Raw genomic sequence first — 18,360 nt, 5'->3', positions numbered from 1 at the left:
TGAAAGTGAAAGTGGAGATTTATTGTAAAAAAAAGACTTAAATATTGTCCTTTTTCTCACCCACACTTTTCATATCACTTCTGAAGACACTGATTAAAACACTGGAGTCTTATGGATGAATTTTATGCTGCCTTTATGTACTTTTTGGAGCTTCAAAGTTTTGATACCCATTCACTTGCATTGTATGGACCTACAGAGCTGAGATATTCTAATAAAAATCTTCATTTGTGTTCAGCAGAAGAAAGAAAGTCATACACATCTGGGATGGCATGAGGATGATTAAAAGAAAGGATTTTCATTTTTGGGTGAACTATTACTTTAATATGAAAAAATATATTTTCCTTTAAGCAATAATTCAAACGCTTAATTTGTACAATTTGACAATTCAAATAAACAAGAAAAACATTTCGGTCATGCGACCTTTGTCCAAAGTGTGCGGTGCTTTCTTTCCGTCTTTCTTTCTTTCTTTTTTTTTTTTTTGTTTTTTTTTGTTTTTTTTTTGTACAATTTGACAATTTTAAAATATGAGGACCTGAAATACCTGTATATGAGTGGATCTGATAATAAATGCTAAACGATTCTATTGACAACAAGAGAGCAAATCTTTGCTGATGTGATGAATGACCCAGTTTAATTTTGAGGGGTCATTGTGCATCTTATATAATGGTGTTCCACTGACCGATTTAATATTTAAATACGATGTGGCGCTGCCGTTTGTCATGGCAACCCCATCAGACCACACACGGATTGACGTTTTTTGAATATGTAAATAAATGAAACCAATTTCACACAAATGTTATTTAAAAATGTTATATAAAATTAAATATTATTGTTCTACTGCCCAGGCGTACGTGCAAATCGTGTGCGCGTGCGTCACAGCTAGTGACAGTGAAAAGTAGAGCTAGAGTGGTCGTGTCTAGAAAGGGAACCGTCGGGCTGGGTAAAGTCTCGCGAGAGTGGAATACGACATTCATGCACTGTTTAATGTGTTTATTTGGAGTCTCACCGAAGCTATACACACCTAAACCTACCCCATAACCTTAACCTTATACCTACACATAACCCTAAATTTAATTTTCACTTTAATCAAATTTGTCATTTGATCCGTATGTAAAAATACTCTTAAAACATCATTTTATCATCTCAGAAACATTGCAAGACTGCGCCCTATGTTATCATTCTCTGTGGCTGAAAAGCTGATCGATACTTTTGTCTTCACTTGCATTGATTATTGCAATGCTCTCCTTGCTGTGGTCTCAAAATCTACATTAAATAAATTGCAATATGTGCAAAACTCGGCTGCCAGAATCCTGACTAGGGCCAGGGCAAGTGATCACATCACTCTTATCTTGGAATCCTTGCACTGGCTCCCTGTCAGGTTTTGTGTTGATTTTAAAATTCTTATGCTTACCTACAAGGATTTGAATGGTTTGGTTCCCCAATATTTGTCTGAGCTTTTAACACCGTGCACCCCAAAGCGAGATCTCCGCTCCTCTATATCTGGTCTTTTAACTGTCCCTCAGATTCATTTACGCTCAATGGGTGACAGGGCCTTCTCTTCTTATGCTCTGAAACTATGGAACTCTCTACCCTCAGAACTTAGAGAAGTTCAGTCTTTTACTGTATTTAAATCATATCTTAAAACGTATTTCTCCAGGGAGGCTTATATTTGATCCTATTGCTTTCATTTAATTTATTAGCCTATTATCATATTATTTACTGTGTTTTATCATTAGCTGTTCCGAGATGCATGTTTACTCTCTTTGTATTAAGCTCTGTAGATTTTATTCCTTTCTTTGTAAAGCGACTTGAGAGGCCTCTTTAAAGGCGCTATATAAAATAAAGTTTATAATTATTATTCTTAACTTTAGCAACGCAAACGAGACTCTCGCGAGACTTTCCCAACTCGACGGTTCCCTTCTAGACACGACAGCGCAGAGCTTAACGGTTTTGTAACTAGCGTCCTAGCCGGAGGGGAGGAGTTCCGACACAAATAGACTTGCTGCGTTGTGCGGTAAAATTCCACTTTCTATTTATGGTTTACATTCGCAGCTACATTGTCAACGAAGACAAACATACAGCTCTGTGCAGCTACACTCCACTTAACACACGTTCAAACTAATATTCGAGGATATGGAGCTGGATCGGCGACTATTGCTGGCTCACTGCGCCGCACACGCCCTTTCCGTTATCGCTGGACTTTTGGTGGTGGTGCCGCTCGCCTTGAACGGATCCGCTTTTAAGGGAAGGTGCGCACTGTTTAGTCAAGGGTTCTGGCGGACAGAGAACCTCACGGTGGGCGAGGGGGAGTCCAGGGCGGTCACTCATCTTGTGGTGCAACAATGGGGTCCGCTGGCCGCCTGCCAGTTCGCCACATTTGTCGGCGTGTTCACCGTATTGTACGGAGCAGTTCAGGGCTGGAGGAGCTTGTTCTACCTACATCGGCGGCATGACGAGTGAGTATACACGTTAAAAATAAAACATGAAAAACTTGTATAAAAATAGTATAGAAACTTGAACGAATAATATTAATATGCGGTTTAATAGTAATTGCTTAAATGACTCAGAATAATGATAATATGTTCCTGCAGCACGCTGTTCTCCGCCTTCCTCACACTGCTGCTGAGTCTGTGTGTGCTCTTCCTCTCTGGAGGGGCCAGCGTCACTCTCACTCTTGGCCTTGTGTCCTGGTGCAACACTGTCACAGACCACAACACCCGACCCTACAGGTACTTTAGCTTTAAATACACCTGCTGATGTCAAGTCAGTGTATATGTATAGTGTCAAAGCAGCTTCATAACCTCCCAAAAACTTCCTGAATATGTTTAGGTAGAAGAGGGAGTCAATCCTAAGACAACTGGAGGGATGTAAGTGGATAATGATTAAAGGAATAGTCCACCCAAAAATGAACATTCTGTCATCATTTACTCACCCTCATGTTGTTCCAAACCCTTATGAATTTCTGTCTTTTGTGGAACACAAACATCTTGGTCTGTCTGTTCTATACAATGGCAGTTTATAGTGACCATGTTTACACGTACCTAAGAAAACTGTTTATTCCGGGGGTTTTGCAGAAAGCAGCGGTCTGAAACATCATGTAAGCAAGAATGCAGATTTCCTTATGCCGTTTAAGGGATTAAGAGAAAGCGGTTTATGTGGCCATGTAAACGCATAAGCTGCATTCTTACAGGTTTTTGAAGAGTACATGAGTGTGGAACAGACCGAAAAACAAACGTCATTGGATGGAGCCCAACAACAAGTCAACAAAGTGGAAAGAATTCAAAATTTCTGGGAGTAAAGTGGGAAAAGCACAAACACTATCAACTTTACCCATTTATACACACCAATGTAAAATATCGGTTGGGGGAATCCCAGAGATTTGCGTAAGAGGGAAACACCAATATTGCAGGGCAGTTCCGCTGCAGGTGGCGATAGAAAGTAAACAAACAAACACAACGGGGGCCTGGGTAGCTCAGTGGTAAAATACGCTGGCTACCACCCATGGAATTCGCTAGTTCGAATCCCAGGGCGTGTTGAGTGACTCCAGCCAGGTCTCCTAAGCAACCAAATTGGCCTGGTTGCTAGGGAGGGTAGAGTCACATGGGGTAACCTCCTCGTGGTCGCTATAATGTGGTTCGTTCTCGGTGGGGCGCGTGGTGAGTTGAGCGTGGTTGCCGCGGTGGATGACATGAAGCCTCCACACGCGTCTCCGTGGCAATGCGCTCAACAAGCCACGTGATAAGATGCGTGGGTTGGTGGTCTCAGACGTGGAGGCAACTGGGATTCGTCCTCCACCACCCGGACTGAGGCGAATCACTACGCAACCACGAGGACTTAAAAGTACATTGGGAATTGGGCATTCCAAATTGGGAGAAAAACAAACACAGCAACAGCTCTGGAATATCTGGAAATAAAGCGAAGCAACGGAGAAGAAAATAGTGAAGTTTTACTCGGATGCCATGTTTGTTATTTACACAAGCTTGGGGAAATTACGTTGCTGTGGAGAAAGCCGCTTACTGACCGAGCAGCATGTATACGGAAGTAAAGTGTACGCCGCTTATACAATACATGTAAACTGGAACGCCACTTTTTTGCAATAAGCCACTTTCTGGTGCCCATGTAAACGTAGTCAGTGACTCACTTCAAAGCTTAGAAAATCACCCAAATGAATCATTTTGCGTGTTTAATGCTATATTAAAATTTTTCCTTTTGTGTTCTGCATAATTTTTTTTTTAAAAATCAAGGATTTTAGAAAGACATGAGGGTGAGTAAATGATGACAGAATGTTCATTTCTGGGTGAACTATTCCTTTAAGTTCTCAGTTCAAAATTGAAATCTTTCAAGTCCATACAAACCCAATTTATTTGGCACTAACAAACATTCCTTAAAAATAATTGTATTACTAAAAAGTTCTTATTACTAATCTTCTTAATAGAAGCAAATAAGACAGATACTGCTTTATATTCCGATTTTTATAAACTTTACAAACTGACATGTTGTAAATGCATGGTATTACATAGTTATAACTCTGTAATGACTAAATTGTTTACAAGGAGGCGATTACAGATAAAGACCTGTCAAATGTAAAACAACATATAAAAATGTGCATACATGTTATATTCATATTGAAATAATATATTTCTATAAGTCGGTTGAACATGTTTCATTAATTAATTAAAGGGCTATAATCCTGTTACATGTGATGTAATTATTTACTGGTCAAGAGGTTTGTTTAATCAACCGGTCTTTAATCATTCTCTCATTCTCTACAGTTGTGCAGAGTCACAGTCACTTCCTCTTTATCTGGACGTAGAGACATCCTCTTTCTACTACGAGCTCAATTGTGCCCAGGTAAATAAAGTTGGAGTGATTTATCTCTTTTTAGTATCTATGTTTGTGATCTGTCTCAGTTCAAAATATCATGTTAATGCATTATCTCAACCTTAAGTCTCTTTCTGCCCGCAGATCTCTCTGTGGTGTGTGACAGCTCTATGGTTGGCTCACTCTATCCTGTCTTTCCTGAGGCTCTACCATTCCCACAGTCAGCAGATCAGCGGGCCGTGTTTGTTCCGGGAGAAGGAGCTTCTCCTGGGTCAAACTCATGTGGACTGCCCTGTTCATCATCCGCATCCACACTCGCACCCTTCACACACTCCAAGCATTTTTATTTAGCCATTTAATGTTCATAGAAGTTGCTCTTTGAGGCTGATCTAAGACCAGTTGTCACTTCCACAATGATGTTGTTGTTGGAAGGAAGAGATTGGCCTGAGATCAGTGCAAAAGGGAATTAACTTCTTATCTAAGCTAAACTGACAATCCTCACAGTTCTCATGCATGTTACACAAAGAATAACCTCAAGTTAGTAAATGGAATCAGTCTTGGTATTACTCATTTGTTACTTTAAAAGCACTTGTTGAAAACGTTCTGTCATGTAGCTTGTTGTGCTTACACGTTGTGCGCACATCCATTTATGACTTTGGCATAACACTCCTAGACTTATTGAAGTAATACAGTTTACATGATAATGTCAAAGTTTTTAAAATATAATATATATATTGTACTATTAATGCATCGCTCTTTCAAATGCAGGATATTGACAAACTTTCTGTTTAACCATATAATGTGAATTTTATGTGAATGGGAAGGAAAGACTAGCCTGTTGCATGTGCTCAAGTCAGATCCATGCTTGTTTTTATACTGTGAACGTGTACGTAATATTGTTACTTTTTGCATAATGAATGGTACATAACTCAGGCCAGACATTCTCTTTCTAATCCTATGAAGGTTTTATTCTATGAAGCTGTTTGTGTTGATGCAGCCTCCTGGTTAAAAATCCCCTTTGACTGGATATTGCACTGTTTAAGTATGTGATAGAAATGCAGAGACAGGGAGAAACTTGAAGACCATGATGGAATGTTAAGAATCCCTCATGATCCCTGAACCATTGACCTTGAGGATTGTTGTGAAACACAAACAGCTGAACGAGAAACAGGAGGGAAGTGAGAGAGATATGTTCATTAATGGTTTGAAAATGTGATTATTGTTGATGCTGGTGTTTTATACTGCTAATTATTTATCTTTTGTGTCCTATTTATAAGCTGTTTTCACTTTTATTAAAGGTAATACAAAATAAAGTCTTGATATTAATCATGTTTTTAGTTTTTGGTATTTGTTTCTTTTGACAAAGTATTACTAATAAATGCAAAAAAATGCATTCAACTCATATGGAAAAAATCATAACAGCAAATAAAAAACAATTATCAAAATTATGTTATTGAACAAATTAATTAAATGTTAATAACACAATTAAAAAAGTTTCAATATTCATTATTATTATTAAATATACAATATATATTTAACATATATTTGTATGTTAATATTGAAGTATAAATAGTTTTAAAATGTTAATATTTCTGTTTTAAGTTCACATTTTAGAAGACCAAAACTTTATACATGTACACATAAAAATAACAAAAAATAATAGTATTCTTTCAGGGGTTTGGAAAATGCGTACGTCATGCAAATAAACATCTTAGGTTAATTAAGATTACATTTTCATTAAAGTGCATTCACTGACCATTTAATAACAACAGAATAATACAATTTAAAGCTGTACTTACCTATTCTCCCATTATGTATAATGTTTATCAACATTACTTAATATAATATTAATTATCATATAATAAAGTCATTTAATGTAAGGCTTTGTTTTCTCCCTGTCATTTTTGTCAGTACTATATTAAATACTATAATTATTACTTTATCAAAATTGCTAAATGCAGCAGTTTATGAAATGGTTAGCTGGTTACTATTGCTCAGAATGCATTTCCCTCCTCAATACTGTTTGCACCTGTTGTGCTGCATGTCCTTGGTAATCTTAGGCAGCAGATTAAACTGAGGATAACGTCCGCTTTGCTTCTCTCTCTCTTTCATTACAGTCCCTTGTTGTAAGTCAGCACCTTGCAATCTGTTGCCATGGCAATTTCTGGCTCAAGGTGAGATGCCTCGATCTGTGAGGAGCAAAGAATGATTAGCAAGCGATTCCCTGGTAAAATATTTATTATTTATCACACTCACACGCTCACAAAGATTAATGACAGATGTCAACAGACAAAATTAAACCTGCTGTAGCAAGTGTTTGGTGGAGAGAGTGTAAAAGCCATCTCCCCAGATGTACAGTATGTGCTGTTGACAGGGAAGTGAGGCGGGTATTGCTGCAGTACCTCTGACATCTGTGGGAAAAGGCTTATAGCCAGCGGCAAAGACAGACCAAAGACAGCCAGACACACTAAACTGTGCACAGGCAGCATCATCCTGCGATGGGCCTGCATCAGAGGAAGCCTGGGAGAGGAGAGAAAGACTCTTATTGCAAAGGAAATGAGGCTGTGAGAACAACTACCATATTCGACAGCCTGAAGTTAACTAGTCGCTCAACATGTGATTTATAAAACAAGTCTGTAGAAGATACAGCGGGTGTGAATCCGGGCGGCTCTGAACTGAAAAGGCGCAGTTGCTCAAATATAGGCAGTGATGTTCTGTCAGACTCACATTAAAGGGACATTTCACCCAAAAATGAAAATTTTCTCATAATTTTCTCACCCTCATGCCACCCCAGATGTGTATGACTTTCTTTCTTCTACAGAACACAAATGAAGATTTTTAGAAGAATATTTCAGCTTTTTTCCAAAAAGCACATAAAGGCAGCATAAAAGTAATCCATATGACTCCAGTGGTTTAATCCATGTCTTCAGACGTGATATGATAGGTGTGGGTGAGAAACAGATTAATATTTAAGTCCTATTTTTCTACAGATCTCCACCTTTGACCAGTCCCGACAAGTAGGTGGCGATATGCACAAAGAATGTGAATTGCTAAAAAATGAAATAAGAAGAATGTGAAAGTGAAAGTGGGCTTTCATGGTAAAAAGGACTTAAATGTTGATCTGTTTCTCACCCTCACACCTATCATATTGCTTCTTAAGATACAGATTTAACCACTGGAGTCTTATAGATTACTTTTATGCTGATTTGTCATTTTTGGAGATTAAAAATTCTGGTCACCATTCACTTGCATTATATGGAACAACAGAGCTGAGATATTCTACTAAAAATCTTCGTTTGTGTTCTGCAAAAGAAAGAAAGTCATACATATCTGGGATTGCATGAGGGTGAATAAACGATGAGAGAATTTTAATATTTGGGTGAACCATTCCTTTAAAAGACACACACACAGAATGCAGTTCAGAGCTGTTGTTTGTTTACTGTGTCGCTATGCTCAACAATTCAACGCATCAACATATCAACAACCATTTTACGCATTCTCCATATCTGTATTGCACATGAGCATAGCATTTTATCATCAACAGTGATAATGTTCAGAACATTCTATAGGCTACTCACATGCTAAACATGAAACACACGCTACGATAACCTGCAATATATGCGAATTGCCTTTAAATATAACTGAAATGCTAGTGACCTGGATGCTGTTTGCTCCTTTAAGAACATTTAAATACATATAATTAGCTATAACACATTACATTGTAGCGAACGTAGATCTATCTATTGTGTATGTGTACTGTAGGATTGTACGTGTACAGGAGTGGGATTTTAAAGGAAGCATTTTAAAGGCAGCTGAAGCAAATGTAACTTACTTTTCCAAGAAGGCCATTATAATTGGTGGAAGGACAAAGATTGGCAGAGGTAGAACCACTCGTGTCAGCGCCGTCTCTATAAGTGCCTAATGAGAAATGCACAACAAGAACAATTACAAAATAATTGTATTGAAAATTCATGTTACATTGTGACAGTAATGAGTTATTCTGACTTAAGGGGCGTTCACACTAGGAATGTTCAAGGCCCAATACAAGTTAAGCTCAGTTGACAGCAATGGTGGCATATACACAATAAAATTATTAAAAGATTTAGGCATTTTAATTTCACAACCAAATTCAATCAAATTGAATTGAATAATGTTTAACAAAATAAAATGTAAAAACATAAATGTTTTAATTTGTATTAAATTATGTTGAAAAATTAAACTTCAATTTGATAGAATTTTGTTATGAAATTGAAATGCCAAAATCTTAAAAATGGGTTAAATTTAACAAATGTAATGTTACATAATCATGACAATTAAGTTGTAATATTGGATATAACTTTACACACATCAGGTAAGTGATTTTATCACACTAAAATCATGTTAACATGCATATTGTTTACTTGAAATAGTGAGTATTTTAACATTTGCAGGTTGGCCCAATTCACTTCCATTGTAAGTGCCTCACTGTAACTGATTTACAGTGACAAGGGACAAGTCAAAAAAAGTTTTTTTTTTTTTTTTGGGTCATTAACAATATGTCACAGATGCTGTCAATTGAGCAAAACTTGTACTGAACCCGGAACAAGCCTTTAAATGCCTTGACTAGACTCAAATTCAATGATTTGAAAATAAAGCACCAAAACATTCACATCTGTATAACTACCACACGCACATGTTTGGCAGCTATCCGTGAGGATCCCACTACATTCCCGTTGCTGTCCAACACATCTATTCCCTCAGACAGTTCATTGTGTCTCATCAGAGCCACGTTACAGATGTTTGCGCTTGCTGAGAAAACCCCCCCCCAAAAAAACAGACACAGACATGTAAGATGTTCATGGATGCTAAACACCATCATGGCATAAGGTCCAGACTCTGCCAATAGCCTCATATAAATGTTTGCATTAATAACCTGACATAATCTCTACTTGATATGTCCCTATTATTTCCAGAACTCCAGGCTGAATCTGCAGTGTACTTGTGGTGCCTGATTAAATTAATGTCATGCCTACATACTAACAGCAGGGGGAGCATCATACCATGAAGAGTGGAGGACTGCCTACAGTAGGAGAAATCATCTGTGCGGAGGTAAGCAAAATACTGTATATGTATAAGGACATACCTACAGCAGGGAATGGGATGAACCTCTGTATTAACAGTCTGGTGGTGGGGTTAAATTTACTGGATTTTTGGATAAGTACATTCAGACCCACCTAAACACAGAAAAGGTCTTATCACAAATAGTAAAAGTGACAGAATATTATAGTTGAACATCAATGATATTTACACATGAAATGAAACCATTCACTTCACTTTCACTGTATGGAAGAAAATGAAATGAAAGTGAATGGTGACTGAGGCTCTTTTATATGGGCTTGGAATGAATGATGACAGAATTTTCATTTTTGGTTGAACTATCCCTCTATCATTTACATGACATATTCAATCTCTCTCAAAAAAACAAACACCAAATGAAGCTCTGAAAAAATTTGCACACTGTCCACTTACTGCAATAGAAACAGCACTGGTGACAGCTCCCAGATATCCCTGAATAAACTTTGAGGTTGGTGTAGGCTAAAAATAACATTAGAAAATAAATCATCAACATTCAGAGGCAGAAATCATATCACAGACTTTGCAATGCAAAAACAAAGCGGACCTCTGAGGCTGTGAGAGTCAGATGCATAGCAGATGCTCAGCCCTCAGGACACAATAATGACCATTCAAATGGAATTGAGAAGAAGAAACGCTCCACTGAATAACCATCTGCAACTGCACCTTAGTAGCTGAACCTCAAAAACCTGACCTGAATTAAAAGAACATTTCATACTGTACCTTTGTGGCGTTACGGTTGGCGTAGTTCACGCAAGCATTGTGACTCTGGTTGAGCCACTGTAGGAGAGAAATTCTGGATTAGTTGGTTGGTAAATACAAATTCCTTTTTCAAATAGCTACTGCAATTTTGTGTGTGTGTGTGTGTGTGTGTGTGTGTGTGTGTGTGGGTGAAAAAACTGTTGGTAAAAGTAGAAGAAGGGAGACCAGAGCTAGTTGACACACTTTTGAATCTATTTCTAAGGATTGGTTTAGTTTGTAGACATACTGTACCTTAACATCAACAAAAAGGCTACAAAAACATCTATCCAACATTTCCACTGTTATCGGGTCATGTTGTCACACTACAGGAACAGGTACAGATGTCACCATGAAACCTGCCTTTAAACAACCTTTATTATAGACTTTCAGCAAAATACAAACAATAAAACAATTATTAATTTAAAACAATTATTAAAAACAATTAATGAAACTGAAAACTGTAAAAGGTAACGTGCAAAAATATCAAACCATTGTTTTGGCCATAATTTATTGAAATTAATACAAAAATTAAATTAATTTGTAATTATTTTACTGATTATTATTTTATTATATATTAATTTAAAAGTTTTTTTTTTAACGTTAAAAAATTTGACAACTTGCCCCGGACTGAACTTTAGGAAAAATACCCTTGTCCTAACAACACAAATTTACCTGAATGTTGCCTGAATGTATGCCAGTGTGGTTTTATTGTTTCTGAAGCGCTATAGCAAATAAATGGTATTAACATTTTTGTTTGGGGACAGAATAACAAAAATGTTTTCTAATTTAAGAGGATTTTGAACTAGGTGTTTGAAACCAACATACAAAACCACTGCTAGAGAAAACACACATTTATGCAATTGGACTTTTAACTCAAAACCTAATACAGTATTTACTGAGATGTGACCCTTGTGACAACTTCCCCATGTGGCAACTAGCTCAGGTCTCCCCTATTCAAAGAAAAGCAAATGAATAAAGGCTTAATTACTTATGACTTATTACTTATTTCCAACTGTGTAACAGTAGGTACTGAGATACTGATTACCATGCTGGTTTGCAATGGTGTTTTTGACTGCTTTTGATGCTTTCTGGGACTGAGTGCTTGAAAAATGGGAAGAAACTACCTGCCAGAACACAGTAGAGGCCAAAGTCTGGTTTGGAAGCAGAAGACCAACAACCTGCAAGAAAATTGGTGTATGATCATCACTTCTGATAAGTGATCACAGCAATATGTTAGCTAATCATTTATACCTATCTGAAGAAACAAATGTTTGTTGCACACTACAGAAATTCAACACAGCACAGAGGGTTTGATGTGTCAGCACTGGCACATGCATAATGATTGGCAAGGCTTCACTCTCTCAAGCTTGCTCTCTGTGTGGTCTTTTGATTTGCACTTCTATGTTATTTTACAAACAAACAGAATACTTACAATTGGTGTTCCAAATGGCACATAGCCTGTGAAACACAAAAAACACACCATGATAAGAAAAAAGGCAACAACACATCAGAAAGCACCAGAGTAAAAATAACCTCTATGACAGTCTACAGTTAATTTGTTTTTGATTAAATATATATATATTTTCATTTTAAACAGTGTTAGTATGGTGTACACAACATGCAATGCGAGAAGTCATCACAATAGTACGAGGTGTTAATTTGTACGAAATAGTATGAATTCGAAACTTTAACACCTAATCCCTAAACCTATCCATAAAGTGTAACCATTTACCCTACCCAGAGTTCAGGATAAAAAACTAATTGAGATATGTGACGAGGAGGAGGGCGTGGCCGGGCCGTGACGATGCATGGCTGGTGCTGAATCAGCTGATCAACGGGAGAGTGAGATAAAGGGGAGCCGGAGGCGCCAGTTCGAGAGAGAGAGAGAGACGCACGCAGCCGCGTTGCATGTGTGTCTGTGTTTTTTTATGTTTGTTTTCAGTCAAGTTTGATTGTTCAGCCGGTTCCCACCTCCTCCTTGCCCACCTTGAACTGTTACAAGATAAAATCTCTTTTACAAAATTGACCTGGCCAAGAGGGCAGCAAAGTCACAATGACAAATAACATACCAAACAAAAAAACAAAAAGTAAATGATAAATGAGTGTGAACATAACCATGATAGTAATGTTAAAAGCCCTGATGTGTAATACGCAACCTAGTCTCATAGAAGGAAGGTTAATATAACAGCATTTTTGTGTTACGTCCCGCTTTCTACAATTTACTGCAGTTTCCTGGTGAAATTAACACTAGAGGAGCTTCAACAACTGTGTTTTATCCCCCCATTCCACCCGGAAACTACGCCACACGTAATGACATAGTTGCTTCAGTAAATGTGCTTTTCATGTTGAATTTGCTTTCAAAATACTATCGGTTAGGTTTAGGTGTTGGTTTAGGGTAAGGATGTCTGTTTTGTTCACCTCTCATTTATCTTTTAGGACACTTTTGGTTGTGTTTAGATTCAAGTTTGAGGTTAGGGAGGTACGTTTTACTCATTAAAACCTCCATCTAATATTCACCTTAAAAACCTCATCTGATTACGACATCATTTGACTTGCTTTTGGCGCCCCCCGCTGCACACTTCACTGGTAAACTGCAGCTAAATGCGTAATGAGGCACATAATTTTGGTTTGCAAAAATATTGACATTGTCATGTATATTTCATGAGATCAGGCAGGTAATACAGAAGAAAGCGACACTTCCGGGTTCCGAACATGTGTTTGTGAAGAGTATGTGACTGGTTGCACACATGCATAAATCATCAGTTCTTTTGAGCATACAGTTATCAGACACAAACACAGCACCATCTGTGACTGTTAAACATTTCCAATCTGTTCAACAGATTTTCTCAACCTACAAGAGAAGTAGTCTTTACATAAATACAGTATTTAGACTTCGTAATTCCATAAAAACTAGTAGACTTTGTAATAATCCACAAACAAATAACTTGGGATATATTTATAATGCTGCAGACAAAAAAAATACATTGGATATCTGAAAATAAATACAAGGCATTGGAAAAAAGCATTTCAATTCACCTGACCACTCTCTCTATACTCTTACCTGACATGCGAAAAGGCATGAAGATTTTTTCACCAGTGTCAGGATGAATGATGGCCTGAACGGAGGTGAGTCAGTTACTTCAATTTCAACCAGTATTTAAAACTGGCACTGAACAATGACCAAAAGATTCTCACCTGCTTCACCTTCTGAGCTTCCCAGAGCTGTTTAGAGATAAAGAACACAGAATACAAGCCTTTATAAAACTCTGCACCACATATACTGATTTTCTACTTAAACTTCTGATGTTTCTACAGAGACTTCACCTGGTGATGTGTTATTCCTGGAGGAAGATTCCCTTGCTTGAAATCATCCAGGAGTTTGACACATTTTTTTAAGCGATCCTATAAAATGAGAGAAATGCCAAATAAACATGACTTTACAATCTGACATTCTCTACTATCCAGCTGAGCAGCATATACTATATACAGCAAGAATTAGTATTCATCCTTCATAGAAATATATTTCTGTACCTCTGACACAAACAGAGTTGAAGGATCAATGATGTCAATGAAGTGCCTGAACCTGCCAAGAAATGCACTCTGGGAGAGAACAACATTCTGTTAGTTTCACAAACTCACATTGTCACCTTGAAGATGAAGAACCAAATAGGACAACCACCTGACAGCAAAGACCAGATCACGATTAAAACTTTTTGCTTTGTGTCTTCAATTGTCAAGAAGTGATCTGCAATATTAAAGACCTGCAATGACAGCACAACTCAAACTTGCACTAAGTTTCAGCAGAAACAGTTTGTACAAAGCTTCACAACAGTGCTCGAATGAGCTTCTTCACATCACAAGCAAGATGACTGGCTACATCAACATTCCCACTCTCACTGCACCCCACTTCTTTGGGCAGCAATGCAAGCGGTTGTGTCAGAGCCAACTGTTTCAGAGGCCTGACGGTAGGGCATGCCAAGGGTTTTTATTGGCAAAGAACACAAAGTGGAAAAAGGAAGCTCTTGTGTGTCTCATCTCGCAGGTCTTTGTGGCTGAGATCCCTTTTACCTTTTAGATCGGCTGATCTCACTCCTCTTGGCTACTAATGTTATTACTGTGCTACAGATACTTGCTTCAAAGCTGTTGTAGAGAGCTATGTGAGCGCACGCCTGCTGGAGAAGACTTGTTAATTATGCATGTGCTTCTGGTCCCTGGAGAGCAGAGATGGAGCAGGAGGAAAACATATACTCATATCCTTCAGCTGCACTGATTTTAGGTAAAAACTGCAGCATTATTCAGATGTAGCACCTGAGCTGGATTGTCCCATAACAACATTTAAAAACAAATTACATTTCGATATAATCTATTAATAGCAGAGAGATTCTGCGAATGCCCTTTAAATAATAAACGTAGACAGAATGAATACCTAACTGAAAAATATTGCAAAATGAAGCACAATATTTCTTGGACTGGCTTGTCAGAGGGGCAGTGCTCTTTTGTTTGACATTCTTTTTCCCTGTAGACTTGGTGCAAAGCAAATTATTCATCTATATAATTTGTACCATAATCAGATGATGCTTTTGATTGCATAAAACTGTATTGGGACACAGGAATCTATACACACATAAATAGATCACAGATTAGATGAGCAGAATAACAAAAGAAAGGCAGTTTATGCTCCACAGCCCTGGCCTCTATTGAACACAATTAAAATGCAAGGATCTCTACCTCCAACCTACAGTTCAGCCGCAGTGCATTCATTATTGCATTGCAGTAACAGTGCAAATTATCACAAGCCCTTTTGACATTTAATCACGTGCAGGGCATGAATGACGGATATCTGAAATTGAGTTTTCACTAGTTAAAATGCTACATCCTGAGATCAGCAATGGAATTACTTCTAGAAAAAAATTGCTGATTTTTGATATCAGTAATTAGATTTGCACTAGTAAAACTGTTAATTCTTGATATCAAACATGACGTCATATATAACAGCCATTCTTGAAATCAAAAATGGAATTTCAACTAGTAAGAAACAAAGTAACTGCATTTTCACTAGTATCATTTTATAATGCACTCCTGTTCAAAAGGCAATTACCAACCCGATCTCACGAGAAGTCGAACAAATTCGTACGAGTTGGCTAAATCGTATGAAATAGTACAAGTTTGTTCGTATGAGTTCATCCGTATGAAGTTGTACAAATTCTAGACAGGCAAATACCATATAGTAGAGTCTGAAAGGATGATTTGAAGCATAAAGTTTTGTATAACGGAAGAAAGTGATTGTCGCGTTTTAGAAGGAGACGAGGGAGAGTCACCTGATTGGCTGTTGCAGAAGTCATACAAATTCGTACGATTTAGCCAATTCGTACGAATATGTCGGATTTCTCCACGAGAGTGTGTTGGCAATTACAGATAGTAACCATAACATTACAGATATCTGAAAATAACATTGCCACTAGTGAAAACCAAATTACAGATATACAAAATTAGCATTTTACTACTTGATATTGACAATTGCACTAGTAACAATGTAATTACTGAAATAAAAAAAAAGATGATTTTTACTAGTAAAAAGTGCATCTGATATGTGAAATAGGAATTTCAAGAAATTAACAATAGATATCAGTAATAATTGTATTCTGAACAGGAGTGCATGACAGATCATTGTGAAATTTTACTAGTGAAAATGCATTTACAGATTGTATTCGTTTAAATTACATTTCTGATGTCAAGAATGAACATTTTACCAGTGCAAACGCAAGATAACACAAGTAGCATATTGTCTAATGAAAACTGAAATCAGATATCTATCATTCATTTCCTGCACATGATTAAATGTCAAAAGTGCTTGCGAGAGTAAAATTGCTCTTTACAATCCCAGAGCACAACACTGATGACTGACATGCATGTGCTGATTTCAGGATGACCGTGGCGTTTCCATGGAGGCACCGGGATTAAATAGATGGCCATTCATTTGACTGAAACGAGCGCTTGAGATCTCACAGATAATACAATTGAACCATTATTTGCATTCGTTACTCGCAATAGGAACCTATTTCAAAATGCAAAACTTGAGTATCTGATGAATAACGGAGTTATTACAATATTTGTTTTTACAAGGAAAGGAAAACAGGTCGTGCAAGCAGTTTTTAAGCTTTCCTGCAAAATTATCAACTTCAATAATGTCCTGAGAAATCCCTCCCTCCAAATGCAAATATAAAAGTGATGAATTTGCATTCAGTACGGCTCTTTTGAAACTGTTCTGGCTTCCTCATTTCCTCCGTCATTTGCATATTAAAAGAAATACTCTTGCAGTGCTTGTAATGTTTTTTTTTTATATATATATATATTTTTATATAGCATATTCTGATATAACGGTGTTACCGCTGTTTCGTGTTTCGCAAAAAAAAAAAAAAAAAAAAAAAAAAAAAAAAAAAAAAAAACTGCATCCGCACAACATATTGCAAAAAAGACACGAACAAAATAGACACAATGAAGAAGAAAAAATAAATAAAAAGCACGGGAAACGGGTGATTTTTGCAGCTTGATGTTGAAGCAAAGGTATCTGCACAGATATATTGTTTAACAACGCCCATCAAAGATGCCCAGACAAAGATATGCACTTCATCATCACAGGCACTCTTTACCTGGTCATAGCGCGGTTTTCCCAGCTGAAACACCGGACAAGACGCAGATTCCGCCATCTCAGCAGCGGAGGAGTAATGTTAAATCATTAAAATGTCCATGAGACGGAATTTTGAAGAATAGTCAACTCGGGTACGAAACTAGTGAAGCGCTAGCTCGCTGGGGTTCATGGGAAGTGTAGTTTCCTACTGAACTCCAGCCAGCTGGAGCGCGTCATTCTCCTCCATTAGTCTGACCTTCCGTTAGAAAGATTGACATCACTGTCTGTTTCACAGCGTTTTGACTTCTGACGGCGTGGAAGTTGATCAATACACTGTAAATATTTGATTGATATTAAATTACATAATTACGAATAGCCTAATAATTCAATGTATCTGTCTCATAATTGAATTTGCATCTCTGTCTCTCTCCATTAAAAATTACACAGAAAAAATGCATAAACTATAATATTTTGATGTATAAAAAGTCATTTAAAAAAGTAACATTTGTGGACTTAGACACCACTATCATAAAAAAAAAGAAAACAAAAAGAAAAAAGAAATACAAAAAATGACAGAAAGCTTCTGAAAAAGAAAGATCAGTCATTCATTTATTATGGTTTTAAAGTGTTAACAATAACCACACACACACACACACACACACACACACACACACACACAAAGTTTATTTTTAAGCATTTCAATTGTATGACAAATTTCCATGAAAAATCGAGTAATTTCAAAAAATGTAATTAAGTAATGCAGCCACATTATTATGAATTAGGCATAAATGTGAAGTATTTGTTTAACTGAATTCTTCACATGTGCTTTGCCATTGTGCACTGTACACCCCCCCCCCCCAATTTTTTTATTTTAATTGTTTTATATTTTTATATTTTATTATCTACCTTTAAATTTTTTGATTGCACCATTAATTTGCATATGCAAATAAGCAAATTTATGTTAATTTCACTTCTAGAAGTTGAAACATGAAAAGAATATGAGAATGTGTCATGTATTGGGGTACACTGCTGCCATCTGGTGTAAAAAAAGAACAATT

At 37.1% G+C, this 18,360-nt stretch overlaps 2 protein-coding genes across 4 annotated transcripts; one reads left to right on the top strand and one right to left on the bottom strand.

Annotated features, from left to right (window-relative positions):
• The first annotated feature begins 1,951 nt into the window (after positions 1 to 1,951).
• On the top strand, positions 1,952 to 6,152 carry zgc:153018 (Transmembrane protein 179-like). The gene is made up of 4 exons (XM_051649102.1): positions 1,952 to 2,456; positions 2,592 to 2,729; positions 4,773 to 4,851; positions 4,966 to 6,152. Exons 1-4 carry the CDS (start codon positions 2,134 to 2,136, stop codon positions 5,170 to 5,172), a joined length of 747 nt encoding a protein of 248 aa, XP_051505062.1. The 5' UTR covers positions 1,952 to 2,133; the 3' UTR covers positions 5,173 to 6,152.
• A 144-nt stretch (positions 6,153 to 6,296) lies between these two features.
• LOC127412612 (sideroflexin-5-like) lies at positions 6,297 to 17,478 on the bottom strand. Of its 3 annotated transcripts, none has more exons than XM_051649097.1 (14): positions 17,325 to 17,478; positions 14,206 to 14,274; positions 13,999 to 14,076; positions 13,870 to 13,896; positions 13,736 to 13,790; positions 12,107 to 12,132; positions 11,799 to 11,852; positions 10,657 to 10,713; positions 10,330 to 10,395; positions 9,944 to 10,034; positions 9,494 to 9,609; positions 8,654 to 8,739; positions 7,224 to 7,341; positions 6,297 to 7,010 (listed from the first exon to the last, which is right to left on the bottom strand). In XM_051649097.1, exons 1-14 carry the CDS (start codon positions 17,379 to 17,381, stop codon positions 6,933 to 6,935), a joined length of 978 nt encoding a protein of 325 aa, XP_051505057.1. In that variant the 5' UTR covers positions 17,382 to 17,478; the 3' UTR covers positions 6,297 to 6,932. The 3 variants fall into 3 exon arrangements, with proteins under 3 accessions (XP_051505057.1, XP_051505059.1, XP_051505058.1); XM_051649099.1 differs by lacking the exon at positions 17,325 to 17,478 and adding an exon at positions 14,354 to 14,565 and having other exon boundaries at positions 13,994 to 14,076; XM_051649098.1 differs by lacking the exon at positions 17,325 to 17,478 and adding an exon at positions 14,354 to 14,564.
• Positions 17,479 to 18,360: the final 882 nt, after the last annotated feature.

This window comes from Myxocyprinus asiaticus, chromosome 22, assembly GCF_019703515.2.
Source record: "Myxocyprinus asiaticus isolate MX2 ecotype Aquarium Trade chromosome 22, UBuf_Myxa_2, whole genome shotgun sequence".
Taxonomy (NCBI): domain Eukaryota; kingdom Metazoa; phylum Chordata; class Actinopteri; order Cypriniformes; family Catostomidae; genus Myxocyprinus; species Myxocyprinus asiaticus.
This window is presented reverse-complemented; position numbering and strand designations above follow the sequence as displayed.

Bases quoted from the DNA above. Each gene is read 5' to 3' on its own strand.
- zgc:153018 (XM_051649102.1), top strand. From the start codon at position 2,134: ATGGAGCTGGATCGGCGACTATTGCTGGCTCACTGCGCCGCACACGCC. The intron at 2,457-2,591 runs GTGAGTATACAC...ATGTTCCTGCAG, and splicing joins CTACATCGGCGGCATGACGA to CACGCTGTTCTCCGCCTTCC. The intron at 4,852-4,965 runs GTAAATAAAGTT...TTCTGCCCGCAG, and splicing joins ACGAGCTCAATTGTGCCCAG to ATCTCTCTGTGGTGTGTGAC.
- LOC127412612 (XM_051649097.1), bottom strand. From the start codon at position 17,381: ATGGCGGAATCTGCGTCTTGTCCGGTGTTTCAGCTGGGAAAACCGCGC. The intron at 10,035-10,329 runs GTAAGTGGACAG...TTCTGTGTTTAG, and splicing joins CCAGTGCTGTTTCTATTGCA to GTGGGTCTGAATGTACTTAT. The intron at 8,740-9,493 runs GTGCGTGTGGTA...ATTTCTCATTAG, and splicing joins CACGGATAGCTGCCAAACAT to GCACTTATAGAGACGGCGCT.